This window comes from Schistocerca nitens, chromosome 10 (genome assembly GCF_023898315.1).
Source record: "Schistocerca nitens isolate TAMUIC-IGC-003100 chromosome 10, iqSchNite1.1, whole genome shotgun sequence".
Lineage (NCBI taxonomy): Eukaryota > Metazoa > Arthropoda > Insecta > Orthoptera > Acrididae > Schistocerca > Schistocerca nitens.
Window position 1 is genome coordinate 28995330 of NC_064623.1, and position 26201 is coordinate 29021530.

Consider the following 26201-nt stretch of genomic DNA (forward strand, 5'->3'; position numbering starts at 1 on the left):
CAAAAGTAATTAATTATTTCATTAGATTTTTAAATAATCTTCCACATACACTTTGGAAAAGTGATATATATGCAAAAGGATCAGCAAATACTTTAATTAACAAATTACCACTTGAAATGCATCTTCCAGGTTATAATAATTGAAGTACAGATACACAATTAGAAGAAACGTTGGATAAAGGTGATAAAGGAATAAATCCATTAGATGAAGCTTGTAAAAAACATGATATTGCTTATAGAGATAATAATGATTTACAAAAAAGCATGAGTTTGATAATGAACTACATTTAACTGCAAAAGAAAGAATGTATGCAGATGATGCTTCATTTGGTGAAAAAGTACCAGCAACAGCTATTAGAGAAATAATGTATGGAAAACGAAAATTAGGAATGGGAATTGTTGTTGATAAAAATCGTTGGGGATTATAAAAATCTTAAAACTATATAAAAAATCTTTATTAAAATTTTAACTATATAAATGAATAACTTTACAATTAATTATATTTTGCTACCTAATGGCAAAACTAAAGCAAAGTCATTTAATTAAAGTTAAAAATGGTTCAAATGGCTCTGAGCACTATGGGACTTAACATAGGAGGTCATCAGTGAAATTAAAGTTAAAATATGAACAATTAAATGGAATTGAACCATTCTTAACAGATGTTCAAAAAAGGAAAAAAGAAAAGAAAGTTGGTGCAAATTTACTTGTCAGATAAGCTATTCCTGTTTTTCAAAAATTATTGAATATCTAACAAAATAGAAAGATGGTATACAGCTAACACAACATGAAGGCGGATTTTTACCATTATTATTTGCTGTGTTACCTTATTTAGCAACAATTGGTTCTTTGGCTGGTGGATCTGCAGCAATTGGAAATGCAGTTATAAATAAGAAGAAAGCTGATAAACAATTAGAAGAACAGAAAAGGCATAAATTAGAAATGCAAAAGAAAGCTGGAACTGGAATAAAAAAAACAAAAAATTACAAAAAGTTATTGCAAAATATCCTAATGCATTCAGTAATTTTGATATAGAAGATATTATTAAACAATTAAAAATTAAAAACTTTCGTTTTGTATACATGATTGATGAATTACCAAATAAACAATTTTAAATTGAATATGGTATAGTGAATTTAGATACATCTGATAATCCTGATACTCATTGAATTTGTTATTATAAAAATGAAGTAAAAAATTTGTTTTTGATTCATTTGGTGGTAATATACCAAAACAATTAGTTAACTATTTAGGAAAAAGTGAATTATACTACAATACTGAAAGAATTCAAAATTTTGATGAATTAATATGTGGTCATTTATGTATATTTGTTATAAAATTGCTTTATGATACTTATAATTTTAACAAGATTTAGGATTTAATAAATGGGCATTTTTGGAAGATCCATTTATTTAAACAAAGTCAACAATTAATTAATAAAATTACATTAAATTTAGAAAAAATTGAAAATATTGAAGAATTGAAATATTATTAAGTAACTACAATCATCAATAGATCCAAAGGTAACTAACGCAATTAAACAATTTCAAAAAGTTATTAATGTTATTTTTAAAATAACTAAATGATATATTGGTTTTCAAAATAGAACAGCTGCTAATGAAATGATCCAATTGAAGACAAAAATGTAGTTAACAAACAATACTTAGAAATCGAATACGTTATAAAACTGAATACACAAGCATTTTTAACAGAGTTCAATTATTATTTTACCAAAAACGAAGTAGAAAAAGCATTTTCAGATAATTTTTCAAAAGTAGATTTAACTCCATACTTAAAACAATGAATTAATCTTAAAGAAAATGTGTATGGTAAACAAATAATGGAATTTACCTTTGTGACAGGTGGTGAACATAAAATGTACAATTTTGAATACGATTTCATACTTAAAAGGATTATTACTATTGGTAAATATATAAAAGTGATTTAAACTTTGATGATTTTGATATAACAGCAAGTGTAGCTGAAAAACCTATGTCAAATAAATAATAATAATAATCAATCAATAATGGTACACAAATCAAAGTTTATAACTGTAAAATTGTAAGATTCTGTTTAAACTGTTCCTGTAGATGTAAATATAATTGTACTTGGTGAAATAATTTAAATTTAGTAATTTTTTTATCCATATAAATGGAAAATCATACTTCATATGACTCTCATATTTATTGTTTGAAGTGTAAAAAGTTTACTGATACACATAATCAACACAGAGTAACAACTAATAATAATAATATTTGTGAAAATATAATTAATGAACTACATAAACCAATTAGAAAGAATTTTAAACAAAGAAATGTTGTTTCTTTTAATATAGATGATTTATGTAAGCTGATCTAGTATAAATAGATTTAGGTAATTTAAAAGGAACTTCAAAAATAAATAAAAGCTATAAATATTTATTGACACTATTGATGTTTTTTCAAAATATGTGTTTCCTGTTCCTATTAAAGAAAAAACAAGTAAGAATGTAGTTGATGCATTAGAAAAAATTTTTGTAGATAGAAAACCAAAATGGCTAATGGTAAAGAATTCTATAACAAAGAATTCATGAAGAAATATAACGTTAAACATTATTCAACTTTTTGAGAATTAAAAGCGTCTGTTGTTGAACGATTTAACAGAACACTTAAAGAAAAGATGTGGAAGAAATTTGCTTTACAAGGAAATTATAAATGGTTAAATTTAGTTAAAGATCTAATTGATAAATATAAAAATGCAAAACATTCTACAATCAAAATGAATCCAATAGAAGTAAATGAAAAAAATTTAAAAATAAGTAACAGTGTATTAATGAGCAAGCTAAATTTAAAAAAGGTGTTAAGTTAGAATTAGTAAACTTAAAAGTCGTTTTGAAAAAGGATATACAGTTAATTGGTCAACAGAAATACTTGAAATTGAAGATGTTATTTATTCTAATCCATTTACATATAAATTAAAAGATATAAAAGGTAATTTTTACTATCAAAAACTACAGAAAACAAAATATCCAGATGTGTACTTACTTGAAAAGTTTTAAAAAAGACAGATGATAAACATTATGTTAAATGGTTAGGTTTTGATAATCCACACAATAGTTGGGTAAATAATGATTAAGTAATTTTATAATAGTTCAGTTTGATGAAGACTAATTATATTATTAATCAACTGTACTTGTGTATAGTTATTCAAAATATTGAAATACTCCAGATGACAGACAATCCTTAAATTTTCTTTCATGCTTTGATACCGATATATTGAATTAGGATTATAGTTCAATCTTAACATTTCTTCACAATTTGGATTATCTTCGATTTTACATAGGTATATTCACATTCATCATCAAATAATTTTAAAAGAATGAATGTTGGTCTTAATTTTTTATTAATTTTTTAGGAACTGCATATTGTAATTAACTATTTATTTCTTCATTTTTTCACCTATTATTTCTGAAGAAATATGAAGTGTTACTATCAAATTTTGAATTTGAACAACTTTCAATTGAATTATTTCTGTGTTTAATTTATTTAATGTTTTTAGTTGTTCTATACAATTATCTTTATGTTTTATTCGATCCTTGTAAAAAGTTTTAATTTTATGTTCTCCATGTCTTCTAATTGACGGTAAAAGTTCATGAGTAACCCATCTTTTAAATTGTTTATCAAAGACATGAACCAAGTGGATTTTGTTATTATATTAAATATATATATGGAAATTATAAATATTCTGTTGTTTATAGAGGACCAAATTGTCATAAAAAATTTATAGAATGTATAAAACAAGACGTTGAAGAAATTGGAAAAATATATTCAGAAATTGAAGAAATGAAACCACTTACACTTGATGAATATAAAATGTATCATAAATCTACAGTTTGTACACTATGTATATGTCATTATACAAAAAAGAATGAAAATTTCGTCTTCATAATCATTCAACTGGAAAATATATTGCTTCATTATGTAATAGTTGTAATTTAAAACTACAACAACCTAATTTTGTATCTATTTACATAATTTATCTGGTTATGATTCACATCTTTTTCTAAAAGATATGTGGTTTATGTAGTAAGTGTCTTTTGAGATATGGTGTTTTTCAGGTGCTGAATATGCTCTGGAATATCTACAGTGGCCCAGAAAGAAGAAGTGCGGATGTGGACAATGAGGCCTCTGAGGATACCAAAGATCACAAGAGCAAGTCTCGGAGAAGAAGGACAGAACTGCACAGTGCAATACAGAATGGAGACGAAGAGAAAGCCAGAAAGCTCATACGTGCAGGTACAGATCTCGAAGTCCAGGACGAAAATGGAGAGAGTGCTCTGCATTACGGAGCGAAAGCTGGAGTCTGGAACGTGGTGAAGCTACTCATTGAGGCTGGTGCGTCTCTGGAGGCCCGAGATGACGGTGGACGGACAGCTCTGCACTGTGCCGCGCGCCAGGGCAGTGGGGTATGTGCTCGGCTGCTGGTAAGCGCCGGCGCAGAGCTGGACGTTCGGGACCACACCGGCGCGACACCACTGCACACTGCGGCGGAAGCAGATGCTGACGAGGTCGCCAGAGCGCTCACTCAAGCTGGTGCAGACCTCAAGGCGCGCGACAACGATGGAATGTCACCGCTGCACTACGCTGCGCTCCAGGGAAGCGTCAAATGCGCTCGGTTGCTCGTTCGCAAAGGTGCGAGTGTACACAGGCAGGACAGGTTTGGTGCAACTCCTCTTCACTACGCAGGGGGAGGAAAGGTCGCGGATGTGGTCAACATACTGCTCGAGGCCGGGGCGCGACTGCATCTTCGCGACGAAGACGGAATGACGGCCTTGCACTATGCTGCGGACAAGGGCAGCGCAAAATGCGTTTGGTTGCTCGTTAGTAGCGGTGCAGCCGTGAACGAGCAAGACAACTTCGGCAAGACACCCCTCCATTACGCGGTAAAAGCGAATGCGGCAGGCGTCGCCAAGTTACTTATCGATGTTGGAGCGTCTCTGAAGGTACGCGACACACACGGTAAGACGGCGTTACACTATGCGGCACATAAAGGTGGGGCAGAATGCGCTTCGGTGCTGGTCAGTGCAGGAGCAGATGTGAACGTGCGCGACACAGCTGGCGCCACCCCTCTGCACTATGCGGCAGAGGAAAACGCCACGGCCGTCATCGAGCTGCTGGTTCAGTCCGGCGCCCGTCCGCACAGCCGCAATGAGCACGGTGTAACAGCTTTGCACTATGCTGCGTCTCGGGGCAGCGCAAAAGATGCCCGGCTGCTTATCAGAGACATCGTACACGTGAATGCGCCAGACAAGGATGGCGCAACGCCTTTGCACTATGCTGCACGTGCCGGTAATACCGACTGCGCTTCACTCCTCGTCCGCGCCGGCGCGGACATTCGCATCCAGGACGCAGGCGGCCTGACAGCCCTTCACTATGCAGCGCGTGCACCTAACCCACAATGCATTTTGTTCCTCATACGGGTTGGATCGAATGTGGATGTACGAGACAAGAAGGGCGCAACGGCACTCCACTATGCAGCCATGTCAGACAAGGCGATTTCTCTCAGCAAGGATGGACCAATTGACGGTGCGGCGGAATGTATCAAGTTGTTGCTGGCATCGCGCGCATACTCGGGCACCAGAGACGAGCAAGGGAAAACCGCGCTGCACTACGCCGTGTCTGCCAGGAATCTGGCTTGCGTGGCGCTTCTCATAGATGCTGGCTGTGATGCGCTGGCCACAGACAAAAGTGGCGATGCACCGCTGAACTGTGCTGTACGAGCAGACAACTCAATATGCTTCACTCTGCTGCTACGTTCTCTTGCCACAAATTCGACGTCTTGGAGATAGAAGTGGGTAATAAGTAGAGCCCGGATTTTATGTTCGAGAGTGATTTGATAAACCTGGTAAAAAGGCAAGAAAAAATGTTTGTGTCGTAACCGACTTATCTTCCTTCTCCTTTGAGGGGTATTACACTTGGTCCATCGATCCTCCACCTTTCTCATCCCATCGGAAAAATAGGTTCTAGTGTGTTGGCAGAAGAGCCAACACCGTGTTACTAAGGGAGGCCGAAATGCATGCGTTTTAGCTCACGCAGGCTGGCGTGAGGAGGGAAGAACTATACTGACGTGAGGTCTGGAACATGACAAGGAATGAGTATTCAGAAAGCGGACGTAATTAGTTTGAGACTTAACTTTAATCCATTAATATTGAACGACGCTCTTGACAGTACATGATTCACAATTTTGTCTGTTCAGAATTCATTCTAATTTCTGAATATGGCGCCCTGCTAGGTCGTAGCAAATGACGTAGCTGAAGGCTATACTAAACTGTCGTCTCTGCAAATGAGAGCGTATGTAATCATGAACCATCGCTAGCAAAGTCGGCTGTACAACTGGGCGAGTGCTAGGGAGTCTCTAGACTAGACCTGCCGTGTGGCGGCGCTCGGTCTGCAATCACTGACAGTGGCGACACGCGGGTCCGACGGATACTAACGAACCGCGGCCGATTTAAAGGATACCACCTAGCAAGTGTGGTGTCTGGTGGTGACACCACATTTTCTGTCAAACTCTGCAAAATACTCGTTGACGATAATTTCTTCCCAGCAAGCCAAAGTTTCAAGTTAGGGACCAGTAGGAAATCGCTTGGAGCTAAGTCTGGTGAGCAGGGTCGATGAGCAACCAACTGAAAGCCCAGTTAATGCCCTTTCCTCATCGTCATCGCTGATGTGTGGGATGGAGCATTATCTTCGTGAAAGACCACTTTTTTGCGTGCCAAAATCGTTCAAATGGCTCTGAGCACTATGGGACTTAACATCTGAGGTCATCAGTCCCCTAGAACTTAGAGCTACTTCAGTCTAACTAACCTAAGGACATCACACTCATCCATGCCCGAGGCAGGATTCGAACCTGCGACCGTAGCGGTCGCGCGGTTCCAGACTGAAGCGCCTAGAACCGCTCGGCCACACAGGCCGGCTTTGCGTGCCAACCTTGACATTTTTTTCAGCAAGCACAAGTTTCAAACGATCCAACAATGAAGCATAATAGGGTCCAGTTATGGTTCTGCCTTCTTCCAAATGGTCTATGAGTGTTGTTTCCTGAGAATCCCATCACCTCACCACCTGACAAAATTGTCTTTGCCTTCTTTAGTGCGCTTGCACCAGCCTTTGTCCATTGCTTTGACTGCCATTTCGACTCTGGTGTGAAATGGTGGATCCCGCTTTCAATAACAGTGACCAATCGGCGAAAAAAATCTTACTTACTGGTATTAAAAATAGTCAGACATTGTGTTGAAATAATGTGCTGGATACGCTTTTAGTGGACTGTGCCCAACCGCTGCACCCACCTCGCGCACAGCTTCTTCACAGCCACTCCTCCGCGCAGGCTATTACGCACTTGCTCAGTGGAGATACCTACAGTCTCAGCAATCTCACGAACTTTTATCCGGCGCTCTTGCATTACCACATCATGGATTTTGTCCATGAGTTCCTTTGTGGTGACCTCAGTTGAACAGCGTCTTTCGTCTTTGGTGCTCGTCCGACCACGTTTAAGTTCATAAATCCAAAAGTAAATGGTCTTCGATGATGGTGTGGAGGTCGCGCGAACTTTAGCCAGTTCTATTTTGATTTGTACAGCAGTCAAGCCCTTCAAATGAAAATGTTTATAACAGCATAAAACTCGGTTTTCTCCATTTTCAGTCGCAGTCGACTCACTGACCAATTCATATGGCTGCCAACAACGAACTGTGCACTGTACATTGTTGAAATTCTTTATACGATCCTTGGAAATACCAAGCTTATCAACCATTAAGGTGCAACAACAATGTTCCGTTTTTTCATGGGAATTTATCAATCACACCACCTTTGAAGTATCAAATTAAGTATTATGTAGTAAACGTGTATTTAAAATTTGTGAAATATGTAAACAAACATGTATTGAAGAAAATATATGTAGAGGCTAAAATTTCTTTTTGTTTCATTTGCCACAAAATACAAGTTCGCAGGTAGGCTAGTCGTATAAGTATGTTAATTCTTAACCATTTCACTCCTGCTACAAAATACTGAAGTACAAGTGTCGCCTCTTGAAGCATTTAAGTTACACTGGAACGGGATGCACAGTTAATTATAATATTCTTGAAACTTCCTGGCAGGTTAAAACTGTGTGCCGGACCGAGACTCGAACTCGGGACCTTTGCCTTTCGCTGGCAAGTGTTGGTAGAGCACACAGTTTTAATTTGCCAGGAAGTTTCATATGAACACACACTCCGCTGCAGAATGAAAATCTCATTCTGGAAACATCCCCCAGGCTGTGGCTAGGCCATGTCTTGGCAATATCCTTTCTTTCAGGAGTGCATGTTCTGCAAGGTTCGCAGGAGAGCTTCTGTAAAGTTTGGAAGGTGGCAGAAGTAAAGCTGTGAGGACGGGGCGTGAGTCGTGCTTTGGTAGCTCAGTTCGGGTTCGATTCCCGGCTGGATCGGAGATTTTCTCCACTCAGGGATTCAGTGCTGTGTAGTCCTAATCATCATAATTTTGCCGGCACGGTAACTCAGCGTGTTCCGTCAGAGAGTTAGCTGCCCTCTGTAACCAAAAAACAAAGTTAATGGATCAATGACGAGCTGAAACGGGTGCCTTGCGACGTCCGCCCCGAGCAGATTAAAAAAAAAAAAAAAATGTTGGTAGAGTAGAGCAATTGCTCGTGAAAGGCAAAGGTCCCGAGTTCGAGTCTTGGTCCGACACACAGTTTTAATCTGCCAGCAAGTTTCACATCAGTGCACACTCCGCTGCTGAGTGAAAATCTCATTCTATAATATTCTTCTCCAAATGTTCTGTTGCCATGCATAGTCATGTCTATGACAATATGTTTTCATAAATGGAGAAAGATCGCTCAGTTCCTCAAGAAGTCGAGGGTGCATATTTATATAGAGCGATTATGCTAGAAATAATATTCTCAGGGGGCTGTACAACTTCGTCACTAAAGAAGCTTGACTAGCTAAAAAAATCAGGGGTTTTATTCAGCATGTGTTGCAGTTTACTGGAAACTACACCACCCACTTCAGCTGGTGCAACACTGGCTTTCGAGACTGCATCTTCGATCTTGCGATCTATGAAACTGAACTGCGCTCTTTATAACAGTTCAATATTGACAAGGATTCACTGACAGACACTGCAGTATCAGAAGAAAATTTCTCCGTCACTGTCTTCACAGCTTCGAAGCGCTTACTGTAGAAAATCACAACTTCAGTCCATGCTGCCCACCTTTTTACCGTGTCACTGGCTCCACAGGCAGTAGCTACTGCTTGTAGGGATGTACATGATAAGCACAGTTCAAGGAAACCTGCCTCCTTGCGATATCAGTGCATCTACTTCTGGGAAATGATGTCTGCCCCTGCCACTCATTGCAATGTATGAGCCGTACATGTAACATGCACTAGGTTTGGATAAAATACATTAAGCGATTTCCCCGCCTTCAACACGTATGCAGCTGGCATCTATGCACATCGACAGGACCCTCTCACCTTTTACACCAGCAGGACAGAGTACCTTAAGTCCATCAACTGTTGAAGCATTTGTTGCCTCCAAAGATTTACAATAAATTAAATAGCGATGAAACTGCTTACAGCATCCGTCGTCTCATGAGCAGAAATACACTACTGGCTATTAAAATTGCTACACCAAGAAGAAATGCAGATGATAAACGGGTATTGGACAAATATGTTGTACTATAACTGACATGTGATTACATTTTCACGCAATTTGGGTGCATAGAGCCTGAGAAATCAATACCCAGAACAACCACCTCTGGCCGTAATAACGGCCTTGATACGCCTGGGCATTGAGTCAAACAGAGCTTGGATGGCGTGTTCAGGTACAGCTGCCCATGCAGCTTCAACACGATACCACAGTTCATCAAGAGTAGTGACTGGCGTATCGTGACGAACCAGTTGCTCGGCCACCACTGACCAGACGTTTTCAATTGGTGAGAGATCTGGAGAAAGTGCTGGCCAAGGCAGCAGTCGAACATTTTCTGTATCCAGAAAGGCCCGTACAGGACCTGCAACATGCGTTCGTGCGTTATCGTGCTGAAATGTAGGGTTTCGCAGCGATCGAATGAAGGGTAGAGCCACGGGTCACAACACATCTGAAATGTAACGTCCACTGTTCAAAGTGCCGTCAATGCGAACAAGAGGCAACCGAGACGTGTAACCAATGGCACCCCACACCATCACGCCAGCTCATACGCCAGTATAGCGGACACGAAACCACGCTTCCAATGTGTGTTCATCGCAATGTCACCAACCACGGATGCGACCATCAGGATGCTGTAAACAGAACCTGGATTTACCCGAAAAGATGACGTTTTGCCATTCGTGCACCCAGGTTCGTCGTCGAGTACACCATCGCAAGCGCTTCTGTCTGTGATGCAGCGTCAAGGGTAACCGCAGTCACGGTCTCCGAGCTGATAGTCCGTGCTGCTGCAAACGTCGTCGAACTGTTCGTGCAGATGGTTGCTGTCTTGGAAACTTCCCCATCTGTTGACTCAGGGATCGAGACGTGGCTGCACGATCCGTTACAGCCATGTGGATAAGATGCCTGTCATCTCGGCTGCTAGTGATACGAGGCTGTTGGGATCCAGCACGGCGTTCCGTATTACCCTTCTGAACCCACCGATTCCATTGGATCTCGACGAACGTGAGCAGCAATGTCGCGATACGATAAACCGCAATCGCGATAGGCTACAATCCGACCTTTATCGAAGTCGGAAACGTGATGGTACGCATTTCTTCTCCTTATACGAGGCTTCACAACAACGTTTCACCAGGCAACGCTGGTGAACTGCTATTTGTGTATGAGAAATCGGCTGGAAACTTTCCTCATGTCAGCACGTTGTAGGTGTCGCCACCGGAGCCAACCTTGTGTGAATGCTCTGAAAACCTAATCATTTGCATATAATTATAATATTTGCAGCATTCGTGATGCACAATATGGCTGCCAACGCGTCAGAAGAGGAGCCTGAAATTGATGACAATGTATTTGCTGGGAGAAGAGAGTGTATGTAGCTGTTCCAGTAACTCCAGAACATGAAGTCAACGGCGGTCATAATGCAGTGAGGGCAACATTCATTAACAACGTATCCATAGAAGAAGTTAAAAAATTGGAATAAATGTACAAGAGTGTTGGTTTCCTTTCTTTTAGTTCTAGTTACTTCTCTGTCTCCTGGTTATTGAACTCTGTATCAGAACAATAACACCACGAATAATATTATAAACTACCATTTACACGACAAATTCGTCTCAAAACCTTAATCAAATATTAAAATGTATACAAAACACTTCTTATACCTTTGGGATGAAAATCTGTCCACGATAAAATTGCAGTAGGATACATACGAACAGAAAACGAAGGTAATAGCACTCACAGTGCAATGATTGAGAAAAGTTTCAGGATTGGAAAAATTTACAATGTATTAGGTTAAAAGTCTGGTCGGCTTTTCATTTCTTTAAGTTCCAATTATTCAATTTATTTAGATATTTTGAGGGTTTCCATTCTTATCTCAGTTCTACAAGTACGCACATTATTTCGATTTTATGTTCACACTCGAGGCATTGTAATCTTCTCTTGTAAAACTGGTGTTTCTTAGCGAAAACATTTCGTGTTCTTTTGTTTTTGTGACGAGATTCTGACACTATAACAGAATCCTGGGTGGCGTGTTGCGCATCTACCTGTAATTAGAGGTTATTTTCCGTGCAAAATATGCCATGTTGCACTGTCGGAGTAAAGTTAGTACAGCATTTTAGTGCACTGCCGTTCTTACTAACTCAGTGCAACCATTTTCTCTTTCCTTTTCATTTTCTGAGAAGTTTTGACTCTGTTTTTGCTCCAGTTTTCATACCACATACAAAAAAATGGGACGTAATAATTAGAAAGTACGTCTTGAAAATATACATTGTCATGCGCAAATTCTTTGTGGTCCTTTTCTTAAAACTTTCGTAACACATTTTCAAACTCTTCCAGTCACTCTTTGTCCGGATGTTACGCGAATTATAGTCAACGGCAACTTCTCTCCGTGTCCTTATCTTGTTGGCCGCAGTGACTTTATCTTTTCTCACTCAATTATATATTTATACTGCTCAAACACAATTTCCGTCGCCCAATCTTTCTCGCACTGAGAAAAGTTTGAGGATCACCCCATTTTCTGTTTACTTGCTTCCATGCTTATAGTACGACACCTTCGCGAAGCGCAGTAATCGTGTTGATAACCGATTTGAGCCCTGTTGCCTAGCATGTTAGGTGCTACCCTAGATCAGGTCCGAACCTGCTTCGTTGGACCAAAGTTTAGCGTTATACATTACAGCTTAGTTCTGAACGTAGTTCAGTTGCTGATCTAATGTCAAATTTGATCTCCAGTCAGCGATGTTCATACAACCGGTCCTAAGAGAATTGCAAACCGACCCGTGCAAGTATACTGGAAAAGTTTCTAGAAGCAACCTTAAGTGATGGACCCAGGAGTGCACTACAGCCGCCTAGGTATTGCTCCCACAGGGATTGTGAGGAAAAGATTACATTAATTACAGCACACGCAGAGGCATGTAAATAGTAATTATATCCGTGGCCCATACGCGAAAGGAACGGGAAAAATCCCTGACAACTGGTACAAATGGACGTAGCCTCTGCCATCCGCTTCGCAGTGGCTTGCAAGGTATGGACACATTGTAGATGTACAGGGTCCATATCAGCTACAAACTATATCCAGTATTTTTCCGACTGCGATGTCTGCACAGAATAAGTGAAATTCACATATCTGCTACTTCTTCCGGCGTTACACTTCTAATGGCGAGCAGTGTACTATACTTACAAACTCAACGATTTACGTACCGCCAAATAGGGTCAGAATGTGCCAAATTTTATGGTTTTTTTCTACACACATTCGAAACAATTGATTGTATGGCTTTCACGTTTCGCTGCAACGTTGCTACGTACATCCTCTTGCAGGATGTGGGTCAACGAAATTTTTGTCTCGCGAGGAGAGTACAGCTTTTGATGTGGAAAATTCTCACCCAATCGTGGGGTCAGATTGTGCCACTATTCATCTAAGACTTAAACGAATGGAAGCAAATCAGTGGCACATTCTCACCTCTCACCGATTCACCAGGAAACAATTTCCATTTGAACATTTGCCAGAAATTCTGGGGGAAGAAAATACTATTGTAGCTCACTGTCAGGAACGAAAATTACTTTTATTTCAGTATAACACCCTTGTACTTTAGTGTTGTGGATGTAATGGTGTACGCCATACCTGCAAACACACATAAAAATGATTTCTCTCAGTGGCAATAGGTACCTGCTAGCAAATTTTAAGATGAAAATGGAACACACCTAATATTACCATTCATCTAACAAAATAGGTACCGCATAACATACATACCTAGGCACCTACAAGTATGTTTCAAAGATAAATTTCCTTTAGTACACGTTTATGGTCACAAATTTTTTGTAATCAGACTACCCGTTTCTGTCTACGATGACCATCTTCAGATCGGTTTTATAAAATCATGTCGCAATATATTGGAGCCATAGTGGCATCGTCAAATGCTAAACACAAAATCAACGCCAGCATCGTCAAATATACATGTATGAGGCCTGTCTGAAAAGTATCCGACCTTTGGCCAGAAACAATATTTCGAATATCTGACAGGGTTGGGACCCTAATCCCCTTCAAAGTAGGCCCCTTGTGCTTGCACACACTTAGCCCACCATTTCTTCCACTGCTGGAAACACCTCTGGAAGTCTTCTTTTGGAATGGTGTTCAGCTCCGTCGTCGTGTTCCGCATTATCTCTTCTCTACTCTCGAAACGGGATCCTTTCAGTGGCGTCTTCAATTTTGGAAACAACCAGAAGTCGCAAGGAGCCATGTCTGGAGAGTGGTTGGCGAACGTCTGTAATTCTATGTTTGGACAAGAAATTTTGAATGAAATGGGATGAATGTGCGGGGGCGTTGTCGTGATGCAGTTGTCAGTTTTTCGCCGTCCACATGTCTGGTCTTTTGTGGCGAACTGCGTCACGGAGTCGCTGAAGAACATCTTGATAGTACTCCTTTGTCACTGTTTGTCCTTCTGGTGCATATCCGTGATGCACAATTCCATGGACATGAGAGAAGACAGTCAGCATCACCTTGATTTTGCTTCGCATCTACCGCACTTCCTTCAGCATTGGAGAATCGGGATGCTTCCATTGAGACGACTGTCTTTTTGTTTCTGGGTCGTGCCCGTACACCCATGACTCATCTCCAGTTATCAAGGTGTTCATAAACCCAGGATCAGTGTTGGTGGTGTCCACAATGTCCTGTGCAACGTCAAAACGGAGGTGTTTTTGTTTCGGCAACAACAACGTTGGCACGAATTTTGCAGCCACTCGGTGCAAGTTCAAGTCATCACGCAAAATTGCATGTGCAGATCTTTTACTCACTCCAACCTCTTGGGCAATCTCTCGCACGGTCCAACGATGATATGCCATCATCAAATTTTGTGTTACACCCATCGCATCTTCTCCAAACACCTGCTGAATCTTGTGAACTGTTTCGCTTTGAGAATCACCAAGCTTTTGGCAAAATTTGATGCAGTATCTTTGCTCAACACGTTCAGTCACCTTGAGAGACTCGGCAATCCGACGAACACGTTGTGTAGAAACTCGCTCAGCGACCGACAGGCAGCGACTGACGCACTGGAAGGCCGGGACGAAATCCACGCGTGCGCATAAAGGTATCTTCCTTTACTGTGTACAGTGGTGCCGTGCTGTCGTGTCTATTCTGCGCGGGAAAATCAAAGGTCGGATACGTTTTAGACAGACCTCATATTTGACGATGCTGGCGTTGATTTTGTGTTTAGCGTTTGACGATGCCACTATGGCTCCAGTATATTCGGACATCTTCTAAAACAGATCTGAAGATGGTCATCATAGACCGAAACCGGTAGTCTGATGACAAAAAATTTATTACTGTAGACGTGAACTACACGAAATTTATTCTACATTTGGGTCACTGTTCAATTCACGACCATGTCACAGCTTGTGTTTCAAAGATAATAAGGGCCCCAATGAAAAAATGAAATTAAAACGTCGTCTGAAGCACTTTTTAGAGCTTCAGTGATGGAAATCTTTCTATTCTTTATGTTCTCCAATGCTAGGCGTAACTGTTTATCTGTTCAATTGCGATACTGCTATCCTCCAACACTTCTTGTGTATACTCTACATAACAAAGGAAAAATAGACAAAAAGTTAGTGGCACACTCAAACACTCACCACCATAAGTGCCGACTTCTCACAACTTCATGTGTTTTACGGGGACTGTTGAATTTATAGAAACGAACCCTTTTTTTCCTTTATTGATTTTCGATTTCCCCCACCCCCTCCCCCCTCCCCTCCCAGAGGGGAGCGGGGTGGGCTGACAGCAGCTTAATACGGTGCTCTACAGCCGAGAGAAGGGATAAATATAGAATGGTAAGATAACAAACAATATAAAGTAAGGCGATAAAACGGTGACTTTGTCAATAACAGTACGAGGGTGAGTCAAATGAAAACCTTAAATTTGTAATAATAAATCGAAATTTCGCGCCGTTATCCTGTAAGTTGGTAAGCGTGCTACAAACAGCGTGCAGAATGGCCTGTAGGTGGCAGCATAGTGCAGATGCACACATACCGTCGCAGTATCAGTATAAAGATGGCCGCCCCACTTGCGACTTGCACCAGGGAAGAACAGCGTTCTGTTATTCGGTTTTTGCGTAGTGAAGGTGTGAAACCTATTGAAATTCATTGACGAATGAAGGTTCAGTACGGTGATGCATGTTTGTCACAGCAGCAACTCTACGAATGGAGTAGGATATTCGCAAATGGTATGACTTCAGTGGAAGATGCTCCTCGTCTAGGTCAGGCACAACGAATTGTGACTCCACAGAACATTGCAGCAGTTGAAGCCATAGTGAAGGAAAACCGCCGAGTGACACTGAATGACATTGCAGCGAGTTTACAGAGTAGTCATGGGTCAGCACACCACATTGTGCATGATGTGCTCCCGTTTCACAAAGTGTCTGCAAGATGGGTGCCACAGCAGCTGACTCCAGAAATGAGAGAACGGCGTGTTGGTGCTTGTGAAGAACTTCTTCGGCGCTTTGAACGAGAATGTGATGGCTTCCTTGCCAGAATCGATACTGGGGACAAAACCTGGGTTCACTTCCACCATCCGGAAACGAAGAGAGCGAGCAAGAAATGGCGCCATTCCTCATCACCAAAACCAAAGACGTTTCGAACAGTACCGTCAGCAGGGAAGATTATGCTGACTCTCTTTTGGGACGAAAAAGGCGTCATTTTGGAGCATTACATGCCTAGAGGGACCACTGTTACCAGTGCATCATACACAGATCTCCTAAGAAAATCATCTGCTGTTTGCAATCAAATCAAAGCGACGTGGATTGCTGTCAGCAGTTGTCCTATTGCAATATGACAATGCGAGGCCCCACACTGCCCGTACAACAGTTGCAACAATCATAGAAATGCATTTTGAGTGTCTTACTCATCCACCATGCTCACAAGCCCCTGCCCCAAGTGATTTCCATGTATTTGGACCACTCAAAGACGCAATGAGAGAAAAGAAGTTCCGTTCTGATGAAGAGGTATGCCATGCGGTGCATGAGTGGTTGCACGGACTACCAAAAGAATTTTTTTCTAAAGGAATTTATGCACTTTGTATGCGCTGGAGGACTTGCATTGAGTGTGGGGGAGGTTATGTTGAAAAGTGATACAGCTCTGTACCACTTCTGCACAATAACTAATATTTTAAAAAATATTTAAGGTTTTCATTTGACCCACCCTCGTAAAATGGCGGAATGTTGCGGAATTTAAAATATAATAACACGGCGTTGATTATGAGGATGAAGACACACATTAAGTAGACAGGCACATTGAAAAAACACGGTGACAGTCTGGTGTCTGTTTGCATGAGATAAAAAACACAACTAGCGACAGTAGGGTGGCTGTTCGTAACACTGAAGGGGACGCACATCACTGAACATTCACTGAAAACAGCAATATAGTCGACACGGCAGCAGATTGGAGCGGGGGAAGGACCCGGACCGATGAGGGGGAAAAAGTGGCGAGGAGTGGAAAAGAAAAAGGGGGGAGTCGATGGAGGGACATAGAAAAAGGGGTAGCAGAGCAGATGCGAGAAGGATTGGGGAAGGCAGGGAGGGGAAAGCAAAGGACTCGAGGGGAGAAAAGGGAAGAGCAGGGAAGAACAGGATGGAAGGGGGGAGAGGGAGTGGAGGAAAAGGACAGAGGGAGGGAGAGGGAGGTGAGGATCAGAAAGGATAAATGGAGGGAGAGAGGGCATCATCTGGGAGGGGGAGTTGGTGGAAGCCACCTCAGGAAAGGAGGTGATGGGTGTACAGGTGGAGGGTAGGGGGGACACAACAGTGAAGGCGCAGTAGCGTGGAAGGTGTTGGAGAGGAGATGAGCAACTACTGGATGATGGGGATCGAGGTGGTGGGAGGTGTAGAGTACACAGATATGTTCTAGGAAAAGCAGCAGATGGGGGAAAGGAGTGAGGTCATAGAAGATCTGCATGGGGGATGGGAGGCGTAAATGAAAGGTGGAGTGGAGTGCATGGCGCTCAGTGATCTGGAGGGGGGGGGGGAGGCGGGAACGTTCCTACACAGCCATCTTCCAAATTGTTACAGCATTGATGCACTAATTCACCTTCCCGTGATTTAAATTACACTACAGTGAACAAACAAGGCTATATTCCAGTTATCCATAAAACTGATGAAGCAGCCACCAATTTAAAGTACGGATAGCAGCGATGAGGCGAAATGAACAAAGGAACGTGTGCAGCCTGAGCGTTGACAACACTAGTGAACTTTAGCGAGTAGATGGAACGCCCTACTTCCACAGAAAAACCGCTAGATGGGACGCAAGAGTCAAATCCGACGTTGGCACATTCTCGCCCACCTAGGTACACTCTCACCCAGTTCGACGATAATTGTAGAAAAAGGGACAGGTTACTTAAGGAAATAAATAAACGACAGGTCAGAGAGGTGTACGCGCATTTATTAAAGGGCTCAGTTGGGGTGTCAGTAGGCTGACCAGTAGAGTCTCTAGCCAGGCTGCGGATCGGCGGCGGTTGCTGGCTGACCGGGTCTCGTCCGGATATCTGTTCATCGTCTGGACGATCCAGTCGTGGTAGAAGCCCACAAACATGTGGACGTTCCAGACGGCCGGCGCGCCGCAGTACCAAAACGTGCAGTTCTCGTATCTGGCGCTTACGATGAGTCCAAACTGGATGACCCTACCAGCGCAGAAGATAGGTCCACCAGAGTCCCCGGAGCAGGCGGACTTCGTCTTCACATCGAAGGTGCAGAGCCCGTTGTCCTGTGGATAGCGACAGGTGTCAGTCCGTCTCACCCATCACATGCATACCTATGACCCTGGTAGACAGTCAAATCTTTCTACACTTTTTTGGATTCTGTATTTCAACTGCCAAAATGGTACCACTATAGGATCAGTTCGTTGTTAGACAAATGTCTCAAACTGAGATGAGTGTCTCTGGTTTGGAAACGAACTAGCCATAAGTTACAAGTCAAAATCATTCTGATACCTTTGACAGTGGAATACATGTACCGGTACTGTTGTAAGTAAGAATGTAGGGTACGCAACTTTCAGTGGTGGTAGAATGGACCAAAACAAGCAAAAATGTTTCGTAATCATGGGCTCTAAAATGCATACCTGAGGACCTATGAGCACTTGTTCATCTTCACTAGTCTGAAACACATCTCCTCTATTGAACAAGTGCTCATGGATCTTAAGCCAAGCCTTTTAGAGCCCATGTTTACTAGTCATTTTTTCCTATTTTGGTCTGTACTACCACCTCTGAAAGTTGCCTACCCTACAATCGCAGCAACAACACTGCCATTACATGTACCACCATAAGAGGTGTGAGAACGATTGTCGCTTATAACTCTTGACTTGTTCGCTCCTGGTGCCAGGACCATTACCTCAAACTGATACATTTCTCCGTCATCGTTGAAGGTCTGTAACATCACAACAGAGTCACCTTCTATTTCCTTACATTTACAGGTGCTGGCGCCTGTAACTTTGATGTTCTGTAGTGTCACTGGATGACGTTTCCAGACATGGGTCGCTATGCAAAACTTGATTTGCTAAGTCGCTTCTATAACGTATAGAAGTGTGTAACACGAATTATGAAACGCTCTGTATAAGTCTGATATCGTCAATAAAATTTTTCTGGGTTTCTGACCGCATTGTCAATAGGTAAAACCACCGACGCTTCGGTCACTATTTCAAGTGACCTTCTTTGGTTTGTGTTTGTTTACTGCTGAATGAGAAAACTTTGTTTCTTATATACCAAACTTGGGCGTTATCTAATCCTGATAGGCTGTTAAGGATGAAGGAGAGGGGTGTTAGAAGTTATTATTTCTTTTCATTGGTGAAACGCGACGTTTCGATTGATGTTTGCATTAATGCTTGTGATTGGTGGATATCGGCGAATGGAAAACCAGGCGGTAGTTGTGACGTGGCGTCGTTTTCTTGCTTTCTAGCGCCGGCTGAGGCGGTAGTTTTACATATTGTGGTCACAAACCCAGAAAAATTTTATTGATTGTGACAGTGGCGCGGAAGCCTACGTTTATATATGCCTGATATCGCTTGAGACATTTGAGTCTTATCTTTATCCGCAATAATGATAGAAGCTCTCTCTTTCCCTCTTTCCAAGCATTAATCCCGGCTTGTGGGGTCTGCTGGTTAATTGGATGTGGCATGTTAATTTGAAGGGGTAGCTGGATGCCCTTCCTGTCGCCACCCCATAACCCCCCCCCCTCCCTTCCAGGAAGGAATTAGTATACCCCAACTGTTTGCATCTAGTGGAATGGAAGAGTGTGAATGTGTTCAGATTTCTGCGAGCCGTGTAACTGAGGCAGGATGTGGGGACCAGCTCGGTATTCAAGTATCGGGCTGTGGAAAACCGCCTAAAAACCACATAAAGGCCGCCCGGAGCACCAGCCCTCGACGTTAATACGCTGGGCGGATTCGATTCGGGGCCAGCAGGCCTACATGAGTCCAGGAAGCAGTACTTTATCACTCTCGGCTACCCTGGCAGGTCACGATAATGATAGAAGCTGAACAAGATAAAGATGCGACTCAAGTGTGTCAAGGAAAATTTAATTGTATAGATCTATAGATCACCTACACCTAAGGTACAGGCAGGATTTCCTCACTACGTACAATGGTGGGGTGATATTTTGATGCAGGAGAGCCTTGTCAATAGTGACGATCTAATAAGGGAAAAGTAAGATGAAGATGTGACTTGAAGTTCATGGTAGGGAGGACATTGTACTACGATAGTCCACGCAGCTGTGCTGGCTATACTGCTGCGGTGGTGTAGTGGCTAGCACACCTCCTTACGTAAGGGGGCCAGAGCTCAACTTCTGGCTGTGGCACAAATTTTAATTCATTTCTTCAGCTTCTGTCAGCCTACATAAGCTCGTTAGACAATGCAATCAAAAATTACGGCCGTTTACACTGGTCATCCAGAATATTATGACCACTGAGCTACTATCAGTACAAACCTATTCCAGCTGTGGCGGCATCACGTGGTGAGGAATGACCGCTGGTCACACACACGCACACTGCTCGTAGTACAGGGTGTTTCAAAAATGACCGGTACATTTGAAACGGCAATAACAACTAAACGAGCAGCGATAGAAATACACCGTTTGTTGCAATATGCTTGGGACAACAGTACATTTTCAGGCAGACAAACTTTCGAAATTACAGTAGTTACAATTTTCAACAACAGATGGCGCTGCGGTCTGGGAAACTCTATAGTACGATATTTTCCACATATCCACCATGCGTAGCAATAATATGGCGTAGTCTCTGAATGAAATTACCCGAAACCTTTGACAACGTGTCTGGCGGAATGGCTTCACATGCAGATGAGATGTACTGCTTCAGCTGTTCAATTGTTTCTGGATTCTGGCGGTACACCTGGTCTTTCAAGTGTCCCCACAGAAAGAAGTCACAGGGGTTCATGTCTGGCGAATAGGGAGGCCAATCCACGCCGCCTCCTGTATGTTTCGGATAGCCCAAAGCAATCACACGATCATCGAAATATTCATTCAGGAAATTAAAGACGTCGGCCGTGCGATGTGGCCGGGCACCGTCTTGCATAAACCACGAGGTGTTCGCAGTGTCGTCTAAGGCAGTTTGTACCGCCACAAATTCACGAAGAATGTCCAGATAGCGTGATGCAGTAATCGTTTCGGATCTGAAAAATGGGCCAATGATTCCTTTGGAAGAAATGGTGGCCCAGACCAGTACTTTTTGAGGATGCAGGGACGATGGGACTGCAACATGGGGCTTTTCGGTTCCCCATATGCGCCTGTTCTGTTTATTGACGAAGCCGTCCAGGTAAAAATAAGCTTCGTCAGTAAACCAAATGCTGCCCACATGCATATCGCCGTCATCAATCCTGTGCACTATATCGTTAGCGAATGTCTCTCGTGCAGCAATGGTAGCGGCGCTGAGGGGTTGCCGCGTTTGAATTTTGTATGGATAGAGGTGTAAACTCTGGCGCATGAGACGATACGTGGACGTTGGCGTCATTTGGACGGCAGCTGCAACACGGCGAACGGAAACCCGAGGCCGCTGTCGGATCACCTGCTGCACTAGCTGCGCGTTGCCCTCTGTGGTTGCCGTACGCGGTCGCCCTACCTTTCCAGCACGTTCATCCGTCACGTTCCCAGTCCGTTGAAATTTTTCAAACAGATCCTTTATTGTATCGCTTTTCGGTCCTTTGGTTACATTAAACCTCCGTTGAAAACTTTGTCTTGTTGCAACAACACTGTGTTCTAGGCGGTGGAATTCCAACACCAGAAAAATCCTCTGTTCTAAGGAATAAACCATGTTGTCTACAGCACACGTGCACGTTGTGAACAGCACACGCTTACAGCAGAAAGACGACGTACAGAATGGCGCACCCACAGACTGCGTTGTCTTCTATATCTTTCACATCACTTGCAGCGCCATCTGTTGTTGAAAATTGTATCTACTGTAATTTCGAAAGTTTGTCCGCCTGAAAATGTACTGTTGTCCCAAGCATATTGCAACAAACGGTGTATTTCTATCGCTGCTCGTTTAGTTTTTATTGCCGTTTCAAATATACCGGTCATTTTTTAAACACCCTGTATCAGCGAGCGTGCTGTCGGTGTGTAGAATGTGGAAGGCGTGTGACCGAGGCCAGACGGTGATAGCCCAGAGTCTTGGCACGAAAATTTTGGAAACTGCACGACTTGTTGGGTGTTTACTGCAGTGAGTATTTTCAACACACGGTGGAACCAAGGTGAAACCATGTAGGGCAACGATCCCTCATTAGACATGCTGGGTGTCATAGGCTGGGCCGACTGGTAAAACAGGACAGGCAGCGAACTGTGGCGGAATTAACGTCAGACTTTAATGCTGGACAGAGTCCATTGTGTCTGAACACACAGTGCATTGAACACTCCTGACGATGGGCCTTCACAGCCGAAGAGCCATGAATCTGCCAATGCTAACACCACGACATCGGCAACTACGACTGAAACCGGCACGCCAGCATCGACACTGGACATTGGCACAGTGGCAGAGCGTTCCATGGTCTGATGAATCCCGATACCATCTTCATCATGCCGACGGTAGGGCGCGAATCCGTCGTCCTCCGGGGCAACAGCTCCTTACAAGGGAACCTCCCCATCGCAGCCCCCTCAGATTTAGTTATAAGTTGGCACAGTGGATAGGTCTTGAAAAACTGAACACAGATCAATCGAGAAAACAGGAAGAAGTTGTGTGGAACTATGAAAAAAATAAGCAAAATATACAAATTGAGTAGTCCATGCTCAAGATATGCAACATTAAGGAGAGGAGCAGCTCAGTAGCGCTGTGGTCCTGTGGTTAGCGTGAGCAGCTGTGGAACGATAGGTCCTTGGTTCAAGTATTCCCTCGAGTGAAAATTTTAATTTTTTATTTTCAGACAATTATCAAAGTTCAGGTACTCACACATAATCAACTTCGCTCTCCAAAGTTCCAGGACATGTTCAGATTTATTTGCTTGGACATATGCAGTATTTGACGGTGTAGACACGGAAAAATTTGAAAACGTTAAAAACATATGTTTTGACAGAGCACAGGGAAAACTGTGCGACTGTGAAACTGTTGTATTCATTTGTTGCAGCTTATGTGACAAACTCTTACGTTTTCATCACTTTTTTGGGAGCGATTATCACATCCACAAGAAAACCTAAATAGGGCAAGGTAGAAGAATCTCTTTACCCATTTGCCAAGTGTACAAGTTAGGTGGGTCGACAACATATTCCTGTCATGTGACGCACATGCCGTCACCAGTGTCGTAAAGAATATATCAGACGTGTTTTCCTGTGGAGGAATCGGTTGACCTATGACCTTGCGATCAAATTATTTCGGTTCCCATTGGAGAGGCACGTCCTTTCGTCTACTAATCGCACGGTTTTGCGGTGCGGTCGCAAAATACAGACACTAAACTTATTACAGTGAACAGAGACGTCAATGAACGAACGGACAGATCATAACTATGCGAAAATAAAGAAAGTAAACTTTTCACTCGAGGGAAGAGTTGAACCAAGGACCTCTCATTCCACAACTGCTCACGCTAACCACGAGACCACGGCGGTCGTGAGCCCACACTCCCCTTGATGTTGCGTATCTTGCACGTGGACTACTCAGTTTGCATATTTTACTTATTTTTTTCATAGTTCCACACAACTTCTTCCTGTTTTCTCGATTGATCTGTGTTCAGTTTTTCAAGGCCTATCCACTGTGCCAACTTATAACTAAATCTGAGGGGGGAGCGATGGGGAGGTTCCCTTGTTAGTACCTACGCTGCGCGATGGAGACACGGTGGCGGTGGCTCCGCCATCCTCCAGGAAACATTCGTGTGAGCATCCACGGGTCTAGTGGAGCTCGTGCAAGGCACTACGATGGCCAAGGAGTATCGTACAGTATCTGACGACCTCGTACACTCATTCATGACGATCATGTTTCTTGACGGCAGTGGCATCTTTCAACAAGACGATGTGCCATGTAACAAGGCCACAGGTGTGACGGAGTGGTCTGAGAAACATGGTGGCGAGTTCCCATTGATGTGCTGGCCCCCCGAACTTGCCAGATCTGAACCCGATCGAACATATCTGGGATGTAAAAAAGTTTGGAAGGTAGGAGACGAGATACTGGCAGAAGTAAAGCTGTGAGGACGGGGCGTGAGTCGGGCTTGGATAGCTCAGTTGGTAGAGCACTTGCCCGCGAAAGGCAAAGGTCCCGAGTTCGAGTCTCGGTCCGGCACACAGTTTTAATCTGCCAGGAAGTTTCATATCAGCGCACACTCCGCTGCAGAGTGAAAATCTCATTCTGGAGATATCTGGGATATGGTTGAATGTGGCGTCAGAGCTCATTGCCCCCCCCCCCTTCCCTGAACGAATGAGAATTAGATGACTTGTGCAGATGTGGTGTCAACTCCGTCCAGCGACACCGAGCCCTTATTGTTTCCCTGCGATGACACGTTGCTGCTGTTATGTGTACAAAAGTGTGCATATCAGCTATTAGTTAGGAGGTCATAATGTTGTGGCCGACCAGTGGATGCCTCATATTCTGACACTGGCAGAGTCACTCATCACAGTCTACAGATGAAGGTGTTACAAACGAAAATCGTTCTGATACCTTTGATAGCGGGTCTCTTCAGTCGCAAGCTCTTTGCTTCCCATATGTTGGTAGGAGGTACTAGAGGTCAACGAAAGAAAAGAAAATAGTCGAGTACACTTGGGCTCTAAGATGCATACCTTAAGAGGTATGAGCACTCTCTCATTTTTGCCACTGTGAAATACAGGGTGATTCAAAAAGAATACCACAACTTTAAAAATATGTATTTAATGAAAGAAACATAATATAACCTTCTGTTATACATCATTACAAAGCGTATTTAAAAAGGTTTTTTTCACTCAAAAACAAGTTCAGAGATGTTCAATATGGCCCCCTCCAGACACACGAGCAATATCAACCCAATACTCCAACTCGTTCCACACTCTCTGTAGCATATCAGGCGTAACAGTTTGGATAGCTGCTGTTATTTCTCGTTTCAAATCATCAATGTTGGCTGGGAGAGGTGGCCGAAACACCATATCCTTAACATACCCCCATAAGAAAAAATCGCAGGGGGTAAGATCAGGGCTTCTTGGAGGCCAGTGATGATGTGCTGCAGACAGTGCTTGAACCAATTTCAGACGATAAGGTTTCATAACTAACCTTTTTCGTAGGACTCTCCATACAGTTGATTGTGGAATTTGCAGCTCTCTGCTAGCTCTGCGAGTCGATTTTCCTGGGCTGCGAACAAATGCTTGCTGGATGCGTGCTACATTTTCATCACTCGTTCTCGGCCGTCCAGAACTTTTCCCTTTGCACAAACACCCATTCTCTGTAAACTGTTTATACCAACGTTTAATACACCACCTATCAGGAGGTTTAACACCATACTTCGTTCGAAATGCACGCTGAACAACTGTCGTCGATTCACTTCTGCCGTACTCAATAACACAAAAAGCTTTCTGTTGAGCGGTCGCCATCTTAGCATCAACTGACGCTGACGCCTAGTCAACAGCGCCTCAAGCGAACAAATGTACAACTAAATGAAACTTTATAGCTCCCTTAATTCGCCGACAGATAGTGCTTAGCTCTGCCTTTTGTCGTTGCAGAGTTTTAAATTCCTAAAGTTGTGGTATTCTTTTTGAATCACCCTGTATGTCTCTCCTACTGGACAAGTGCTCATAGTTCTTAATGCATCTTAGAGCCAATGTGTACAAAACAAATTTATCTCCCCGTAAAATATGGAAAGCAAAGAGCTTCCAGTAGAAGTACACAGTGAGAGGTATCGGAACGATGTTGGCCTAAAAGTTTCCAGACCATGATCCTGTACCTCAAATTGATACATCTACCCTTCTCCATCATCCATGAACGCTTGTAAAATCATCATGGAATCATCCTGTATGCAAAATTAAGTTTGTATGAAACCCTCAGATGCCAAGTCCTGCTCTCAGTTGCCTGGCTTCTTTCTATGGAAGATTATGAAATTTTATAATTTTGTAAGAGATTAATTAAAAGAAAAATATTA

The 26201-nt window shown here is 42.6% G+C and overlaps 1 protein-coding gene across 1 annotated transcript in view; it reads left to right on the forward strand.

Annotated features, from left to right (window-relative positions):
* Positions 1-7895, forward strand: part of LOC126210572 (uncharacterized) — a 73587-nt gene extending 65692 nt beyond the window's left edge. The window contains exon 4 of the mRNA XM_049939837.1: positions 4093-7895. Within this exon, the coding sequence (XP_049795794.1) occupies positions 4093-5823 (1731 nt within the window). The 3' untranslated portion in view covers positions 5824-7895. The remainder of the gene's footprint in view (positions 1-4092) is intronic.
* The last annotated feature ends 18306 nt before the right edge of the window (positions 7896-26201 follow it).